Source organism: Trematomus bernacchii, unplaced genomic scaffold (assembly GCF_902827165.1).
Source record: "Trematomus bernacchii unplaced genomic scaffold, fTreBer1.1, whole genome shotgun sequence".
Taxonomy (NCBI): domain Eukaryota; kingdom Metazoa; phylum Chordata; class Actinopteri; order Perciformes; family Nototheniidae; genus Trematomus; species Trematomus bernacchii.
In genome coordinates, this window is record NW_022987567.1 from 4,381,511 (window position 1) to 4,390,836 (window position 9,326).

General features: G+C 43.6%; 1 protein-coding gene across 1 annotated transcript; it reads left to right on the forward strand.

Annotated features, from left to right (window-relative positions):
• The first annotated feature begins 1,282 nt into the window (after positions 1-1,282).
• LOC117478992 (E3 SUMO-protein ligase KIAA1586-like) lies at positions 1,283-7,754 on the forward strand. Its single transcript, XM_034125990.1, has 3 exons — positions 1,283-1,901; positions 4,154-4,285; positions 6,558-7,754. Exons 1-3 carry the CDS (start codon positions 1,403-1,405, stop codon positions 7,277-7,279), a joined length of 1,353 nt encoding a protein of 450 aa, XP_033981881.1. The 5' UTR covers positions 1,283-1,402; the 3' UTR covers positions 7,280-7,754.
• Positions 7,755-9,326: the final 1,572 nt, after the last annotated feature.

Consider the following 9,326-nt stretch of genomic DNA (forward strand, 5'->3'; position numbering starts at 1 on the left):
ATACTAAAAATGAAAAAAAACTACTGAAACACAGGACTAACTTAAATTGACCAAAACAAATACCAATTACTGTATTATATGTTTATTTTACAAAATTACTTTATACTGTCTTTGTCAATTTAACCCGCTTTTATTGTGCCCCTCTCATGAAATAACTGGCCCCAGCCTGATGCTATGTATGTGTGTGCATAAAGCTGAGATATGCATATATTTATTTCCTTTCTCTTTGAAAGTTTCAGAGGTTAAAGTGAGGCATGATGCAGAAATGAGAAATGAGTGAAGCAAAAAAGAGGAAACTTACAGACTTCTTTAAAAGGTATGCAAGACATCACTGCTGCTTAGCGTGTCAAAGCCATTTGTATCTTTTACTTATTCACCATAAGTTCCTTTGTTAATTATCCTACATTTAAATGCAGAGTTGAGCAGAACAAGGCAGGTGATGGGCGAGCAGGGAAGCTTGGAAAAGAGAGAGGATCAGAGCAGCGTAAAGAAGGGAAGGGAGTGGAGGAACGAGAGGAGTAGAGCAGGCTGAGGAGAGGAGAGCAGAGCAGACTGAGGAGGACAGAGGAGCAGGGCAGTTTGAGGAGGACAGAGGAGCAGGGCAGCCTGAGGAGAGCAGAGCAGCCTGAGGAGAGCAGAGCAGAGCAGCCTGAGGAGGACAGAGGAGCAGGGCAGCCTGAGGAGAGCAGATCAGAGCAGCCTGAGGAGGACAGAGGGGCACGGCAGCCTGAGGAGAGCAGAGCAGAGCAGCCTGAGGAGGACAGAGGGGCAGGGCAGCCTGAGGAGAGCAGAGCAGAGCAGCCTGAGGAGGACAGAGGGGCAGGGCAGCCTGAGGAGAGCAGAGCAGCCTGAGGAGGACAGAGGGGCAGGGCAGCCTGAGGAGAGCAGATCAGAGCAGCCTGAGGAGGACAGAGGGGCAGGGCAGCCTGAGGAGAGCAGAGCAGAGCAGCCTGAGGAGGACAGAGGGGCAGGGCAGCCTGAGGAGAGCAGAGCAGAGCAGCCTGAGGAGGACAGAGGGGCAGGGCAGCCTGAGGAGAGCAGATCAGAGCAGCCTGAGGAGGACAGAGGGGCAGGGCAGCCTGAGGAGAGCAGAGCAGCCTGAGGAGGACAGAGGGGCAGGGCAGTTTGAAGAGGACAGAGGAGCAGAGCAGGGAAGCAGTGTAGGAAAGGCTGACAACTTGCCTGACTGCTGGAATCAAAGTCAATTTGAATATTTGACACAGAAATATCCATTTCTAATAATTGGAAATAAAAAAATAGGATGCAAATCATGCAGGATCCCTTGGGGCAATGAGAACAGGGAAACAGAGGTACTCATTCTCTACTGAATGGCAGAACTGTAGGGTAGGCCCATATGGCAACAGCAATGAGAAGCAAATGAAATCTTTGAGAAAGAAAATAAATGAACATAGTGTCTCAGAGTCACAAATTAGCACAGGACATAGTAAAAAGACAAAATGAAGAAGCTTTAAAATCAAGCTTTCTAAAAACTCAAAAAGACATTTTGGCTTCCACCCATAATGTCTTTAGAACGGCATACTACATTGCAAAAAATAACCGGCCATACTCTGATCATCCTGGACTAATAGAACTACAAATGATAAATGGTGTAAATGTTGGCCGCGTACTCCACTCAAATGTTACATGTACAGACATTGTACATTTTATCTCAAAAGAAATGAGGGAAGCCCTATTGGCAAGTATCAAAGTGACCCGACCAAAGCTAACTGTTCTTGTGGATGAAAGCACATCATTAAGCAAGAAGTCTTGTCTTATTGTGTACCTAAGAACGTCAGTTGATAGCTCAGAGCCAGTGACCTTCTTCCTAGATCTTCTCGAGCTAGAGAGTACAACTGCAGATGGAATCATTAGTCAACTACTGAACTGTCTACAGAAATATGGTCTTGATCAGGGGTGGGCATTTTACGGCCCACGGGCCACACCCGGCCCGTGTGAGGTTGATCATAAATTATAACATAATGAAAAAAAACAGCAACCTTTTCAAAATAAAAGCAACACAGCTGTATTGCTTGCATGGCGTAAATACTTTTCTAACTGTGTTGCTTTTATTTTGAAAAGGGCGCTGCTGTTTTTTTAATTTATTTACGTAAACGCTTATGCCGTGAACAGCTACGAGTGATGCTGGCCGGCTAGTCCTCGAAATGTCCGCTAAGGGAAAAAAAAGAAAGATCGATACTGAATGCCGCGTTTTCAACAAGACATGGACCGCTAAGTATTTATTTACAGAAGTGAAAGGTAAAGCTGTGTGTTTAGTTTGTGGTGCGCAGGTCGCTGTGTTCAAGGAGTACAATTTGAGTCGCCACTATGCTACCAAACACGCAGATAAATACAAGAACCTGTCTGAGGAAGAGCGGGCAAAGGGGTCGGATGCTTTGCTAGCTAAGCTGCAAAGCCAACAACACATTTTCACAAAACATTCCACATCCAGAGATGCAGCTGTCAAGACGAGTTATGTCTTAAAAGTTAACCGTTTTCGGAGGGAGAGTTCATTAAGGAGTGTTTGTTGGACACTAATATGCCCGGAGAAAAAGGAGGCATTTGAGAAAGTGCTGCTCTCCTGACGCACTGTTACGAGGAGGATTGAGGACATCGCGGGAAATCTGGAGCTTCAGCTGCAGAACAGAGCGGTCAACTTTGACTTTTTTTCCTTGGCTTTGGATGAGAGCTGCGATGTACGTGACACTGCCCAGCTACTCATCTTCCTACGTGGGATAACTACAGACTTCAAAATCACGGAGGAGCTGACAGCCATGCAGTCAATGAAAGGGACAACAACAGCGAGTGATTTGTTCACGGAGGTAAATGCATGTGTGTAAAAGAGTTGGGACTGAAATGGGACAAGCTGGCAGGCGTGACAACGGATGGTTGTCCAAATCTGACAGGGAAAAATGTTGGACTATTGAAGAGAATGCAGGATAAAGTGACAGAAATTAACCCTGAGCAGAAATAGGTATTTTTGCATTGTATTATACATCAGGAAGTGTTGTGTAAGTCAGTGTTAAAAATTAACCATGTTGTTGATGTTGTAACTAAAATAGTTAACTTCATCAGGGCAAGAGCATTGAATCACAGACAGTTTGTTGCACTTTTGGAGGAAAGTGAGACTGAACATCGTGACATACCCTACCATGCAGCTGTCAGGTGGCTCAGCCTGGGCAAAGTGCTGAAAAGAGTATGGGACCTGAGAGAAGAGATTCAAGACTTCTGTGTGAAGAAAGGAAACGACATCCCACAGCTTTCAGATGCAGACTGGATGGCAGACCTTGGTTTTGCTGTAGATGTGACTGCACTAATGAGTGAACTAAATGTCAAACTGCAAGGCAAGGGCCTTTTTGTGCATGACATGTACAGTGCAGTGAAGGCTTTCATGAGAAAGCTGCAGCTTCTCTCAAGCCAAATGGAGGACAACATTCTCACGCACTTGCCAACACTGAAGGAAGCCACACCATCAGCTGATCACCTCCAGAGGTACTCATCCATGTTAGAAGCACTGCATGGTGAGTTTTCAAGGCGATTTAAAGACTTCAAAACAGTTGAGAATGAAATGAACATGATCTTTTCCCCATTTACATGCCATGTGGATGATGCACCCAGTGATGTTCAGCTTGAACTCATTGACCTGCAGTCTGACACACTTCTGTCAGAGCACTTTAGGTCAGTCTCACTGCCTGAGTTTTACTTTTCCCTGAAAGAGGAGAACTTTCCACACATCAGGAGACGTGCTCAGAAGATGATGGTCCTCTTTGGATCTACCTACATATGTGAACAGACATTCTCAGTGATGAAGTTCAACAAATCCAGATACAGATCCTCTATCACTGATGATCACCTCTCAGCTGTCCTTCGCATATCCACCTCAGACATTGAACCAGATTTCCGTGCACTTGTTCAAGCCCAAGACAGACTGGATTTTTCTCACTGAACAAGTAAAATTAACTGAAAAACAAAAATCAAAAGCACTCATTTCTTTTTGTATAAAGCTGATTCATTTCTTATCTTTAACATACTGTAAAACACCTTTTCAGTATTGGTATATTGAGCAGAATTAAGTTCAACTTATTTTTGATTCGGCCCCCCAACACAGCTCGAGTTTCTGAAGTGGCCCCTTGTAAAAAATAATTGCCCACCCCTGGTCTTGATGATGCTTTTCTGAAAGAATGTCTGGTGGGATTCTGCTCAGATGGAGCCTCCGTAATGGTAGGCAGAAAGAATGGTGTCTACACAAAACTGAGAAGTAAGTACCCAGGCCTCATAGGCTGGCATTGTCTAAACCAGGGGTGGGCATTTTACGGCCCGCGGGCCACATCCGGCCCGTTGGCCGGCCTTGGCCGGCCCGTGTGAGGTTGATCATAAATTATAACATAATGAAAAAAAACAGCAACCTTTTCAAAATAAAAGCAACACAGCTGTATTGCTTGCATGGCGTAAATACTTTTCTAACTGTGTTGCTTTTATTTTGAAAAGGAAGCTGCTGTTTTTTTTATTTATTTACGTAAACGCGCATGCCGTAACAGCTACGAGTGATGCTGGCCGGCTAGTCCTCGAAATGTCCGCTAAGGGCAAAAAAAGAAAGATCGATACTGAATGCCGCGTTTTCAACAAGACATGGACCGCTAAGTATTTATTTACAGAAGTGAAAGGTAAAGCTGTGTGTTTAGTTTGTGGTGCGCAGGTCGCTGTGTTCAAGGAGTACAATTTGAGTCGCCACTATGCTACCAAACACGCAGATAAATACAAGAACCTGTCTGAGGAAGAGCGGGCAAAGGGGTCGGATGCTTTGCTAGCTAAGCTGCAAAGCCAACAACACATTTTCACAAAACATTCCACATCCAGAGATGCAGCTGTCAAGACGAGTTATGTCTTAAAAGTTAACCGTTTTCGGACGAAGAGTTCATTAAGGAGTGTTTGTTGGACACTAATATGCCCGGAGAAAAAGGAGGCATTTGAGAAAGTGCCGCTCTCCCGACGCACTGTTACGAGGAGAATTGAGGACATCGCGGGAAATCTGGAGCTTCAGCTGCAGAACAGAGCGGTCAACTTTGACTTTTTTTCCTTGGCTTTGGATGAGAGCTGCGATGTACGTGACACTGCCCAGCTACTCATCTTCCTACGTGGGATAACTACAGACTTCAAAATCACGGAGGAGCTGGCAGCCATGCAGTCAATGAAAGGTACAACAACAGCGAGTGATTTGTTCACGGAGGTAAATGCATGTGTGGAAAAGTTGGGACTGAAATGGGACAAGCTGGCAGGCGTGACAACGGATGGTTGTCCAAATCTGACAGGGAAAAATGTTGGACTATTGAAGAGAATGCAGGATAAAGTGACAGAAATTAACCCTGAGCAGAAATAGGTATTTTTGCATTGTATTATACATCAGGAAGTGTTGTGTAAGTCAGTGTTAAAAATTAACCATGTTGTTGATGTTGTAACTAAAATAGTTAACTTCATCAGGGCAAGAGCATTGAATCACAGACAGTTTGTTGCACTTTTGGAGGAAAGTGAGACTGAACATCGTGACATACCCTACCATGCAGCTGTCAGGTGGCTCAGCCTGGGCAAAGTGCTGAAAAGAGTATGGGACCTGAGAGAAGAGATTCAAGACTTCTGTGTGAAGAAAGGAAACGACATCCCACAGCTTTCAGATGCAGACTGGATGGCAGACCTTGGTTTTGCTGTAGATGTGACTGCACTAATGAGTGAACTAAATGTCAAACTGCAAGGCAAGGGCCTTTTTGTGCATGACATGTACAGTGCAGTGAAGGCTTTCATGAGAAAGCTGCAGCTTCTCTCAAGCCAAATGGAGGACAACATTCTCACGCACTTGCCAACACTGAAGGAAGCCACACCATCAGCTGATCACCTGCAGAGGTACTCATCCATGTTAGAAGCACTGCATGGTGAGTTTTCAAGGCGATTTAAAGACTTCAAAACAGTTGAGAATGAAATGAACATGATCTTTTCCCCATTTACATGCCATGTGGATGATGCACCCAGTGATGTTCAGCTTGAACTCATTGACCTGCAGTCTGACACACTTCTGTCAGAGCACTTTAGGTCAGTCTCACTGCCTGAGTTTTACTTTTCCCTGAAAGAGGAGAACTTTCCACACATCAGGAGACGTGCTCAGAAGATGATGGTCCTCTTTGGATCTACCTACATATGTGAACAGACATTCTCAGTGATGAAGTTCAACAAATCCAGATACAGATCCTCTATCACTGATGATCACCTCTCAGCTGTCCTTCGCATATCCACCTCAGACATTGAACCAGATTTCCGTGCACTTGTTCAAGCCCAAGACAGACTGGATTTTTCTCACTGAACAAGTAAAATTAACTGAAAAACAAAAATCAAAAGCACTCATTTCTTTTTGTATAAAGCTGATTCATTTCTTATCTTTAACATACTGTAAAACACCTTTTCAGTATTGGTATATTGAGCAGAATTAAGTTCAACTTATTTTTGATTCGGCCCCCCCAACACAGCTCGAGTTTCTGAAGTGGCCCCTTGTAAAAAATAATTGCCCACCCCTGGTCTAAACCATAGGTTGGAGTTGTCTGTGTCAGATGCAGTCAAGCACTGCACCGAAACCAACCACTTCACAGCTTTTCTTGACAAGCTATACTGTCTCTATCATCAGTCACCAAAGAACTTAAGAGAGCTTGATGCTGCAGTCTCTGAAGTAGGTGTATGCTTGAGGAAGATTGGTCGCGTCCTCGGGATAAGGTGGGTGGCTTCATCTTTTAGGACAGTAAATGCTGTTTGGACCATGTATGCTGCACTCTATCATCACCTCACATCTGCAAGTGTAGATGTGAACCGTTCCTCAAATGATAGATGCATGTATGAGGGGCTAGCAGCAAAGCTGACGTCAGTTGCTTTTGTTAAAAACCTGGGACTGATGATGGATGCACTTGAGGAGCTGAAAGACCTGTCTGAGGCTCTACAGTCGAGAGACATTAGACTGTCTCAATCAGTAAATCTGATCAAAAGACAGCTAGATGTTTTTAAAACCATGAGCAGGAACCCAGACAGTGGTCTGTTCTACAAAACCGCATGTGAGGCAGAGCAGCAAGGTGTTTTTAATGGCATAACACTACGCAATGACCCAAGGCAGAAGATAATAGATCCCACAAGTTTTATGCAGCACTATGCAAAAGCATGGAAACAAGGATGGTCACAAGTGAAGAGGAATCCCTCTTTCAAAAGGTCAATGTTCTTGATACAAAGACATGGCCAAGCCCTCTACCATTAATGTATGGTGAGTGTGAAATAAGAGAGCTATGCACTCTTTTGAAAATCGGATTCTCTGGTTTTAAGCAAAGTTATAGGGACTTTAAGGAGAATGCCAGTGTGCCGATGCACATGTCCCTTCTAAAGCTTAAGAATGCAGTGGAAACCATTGCTGTGAGCAGTGCAGAGTGTGAGAGGGGTTTCTCAGAAATGAATGCAGTTGTAACATCAATGCGCTCACAACTGAAAACTCAAAATGTCTCTGCTCTAATGTTCATTCAAATGGTTGGACCTCCTCTTACCTCTTGGGACCCCACGAAATATGTGAGGAAGTGGGTGGCTACCAGAAGGTCTGCAGACCATTTAGCCTGTAGACAAAGATGCACGACTACACAGGCTTCCCCCTATCAGCCCATCTGGGATTTGATGAAGTAGCTGGTCGTACATACAGTAATGTTGTTGAACTGCTTATATTGATGTGGACTTTCATTCCTCAATCAATTCAGATAGGGTAATGTCTCTGTACTCATATAGTTGTTTTTTAATGTTCTTGAGTAAGTGTGCAGAGAAATGTTGACTTAAAATGGCAATTTGAAGGTCTGTAATTTGTGAAAAATGTTTGTGTATATATTAATAATTTCAAATGTAAATTCATTCCAGTTAAATAATACTAATAAAAAGACGGTCTATTTAACATACTTTCTATGTTTACTGTCTCGATTGGTGGCATCAAATAGTGCATCTGATACAGGAGCAGTTGCTTTAGGATTGGGCCTCATATATAGCCCGCAACACCCCCCCCCCCCACCCAAAAAAAACACAGCCCCCCCACATGTCAAATCCCAATTTAACCCCTGGTTGTACATATATATTTAAGAAGTACAATATGAGAAAAGCACAAGTTTCATTTGTGGGCCATATTTCATTATACGTTTTGAATTAGCTGAGGGCCGGTGTTATGCCGTAGATTGAAGCCTTGCCGTAGATTGAAGCCCTGTCCGCGGGGACGCGCACAGGTGACGTCATCGCCTGTATTGAGTTTCGCCGAGTTTTCAAAGCTTTTTTCTCTCTTTTGAATGATATATTTCCCATCAGATTAAACAGCAAACGGCTGAATAAATAATGTGCATACAATTGCAAGGTTGCTCGTTTTAAGGAAAGGCAATGAAAGGATAAGATGTCATTTGTCAGTATAGTCCTATTTCTTAAAACCTTCGCTGTTGTTTAAGTGTCTGATACTTGATAACCACGAATAGTAAGCAATGATATAACATATATGATAATGTAAGACACTGTGTTATTTTCAATCAAGCCTAAAAGATAATTTGTTCAAACTAGCTCCACTCGCTTTAATTGCTCCTTTGAATGTAATTTTCCTCTGTGGTTTCCTACTCAACACATTTTTGTATTGTAATGCCACTCATATTTTATTTTTTATTTTATTTTAAGGTGACATTGAATGTTTTGAAAGGTGCCCTAAAATAAAGTTTATTATTGATTAGTGCCTATATCACACTATTAATGTTCCTTATTTTAGACTAGGTTTTTCCTGGTGTCAATAGGGAAGATCTGCACTGTTCTCTACATAACATGTTCAGCAGAGCAGGTATTTCTCCTGCCAGATATGGCACCCCCCCCTACAACTTTGTCCAGGACAGTCACAACTTCACCAAAATCACATTGGTGTTTGCTGTTCCCCTCTAGTTTATGCTCACCAAAGCATTTTACTCTGAGCCCAGCAGGTGAAAATCTAAAGAGGGGCTTCCATATCCGGCAGAGAAGGTGTTGTAGCTGCCGGATTTGGAACCCCCCCTATCATTTTGTCCAGGATGGTCATAGACTCACCAAAATCACACTGGTGTTTGCTGTTCCCCTCTAGTTTGTGCTCACAAAAGAATTTTACTCTGGGCCCATTAGGTAAAAAACTAAAGAGGGGCTTCCATATCCGGCAGAGAAGGTGTTGTGGCTGGCTGCCGGATATGGAAGCCCCCCTATAATTTGTCACCTGCTGGGCCCAGAGTAACATGCTTTTGTGAGCACAAAGTAGAGGGGAACAGGCAACACCAGTA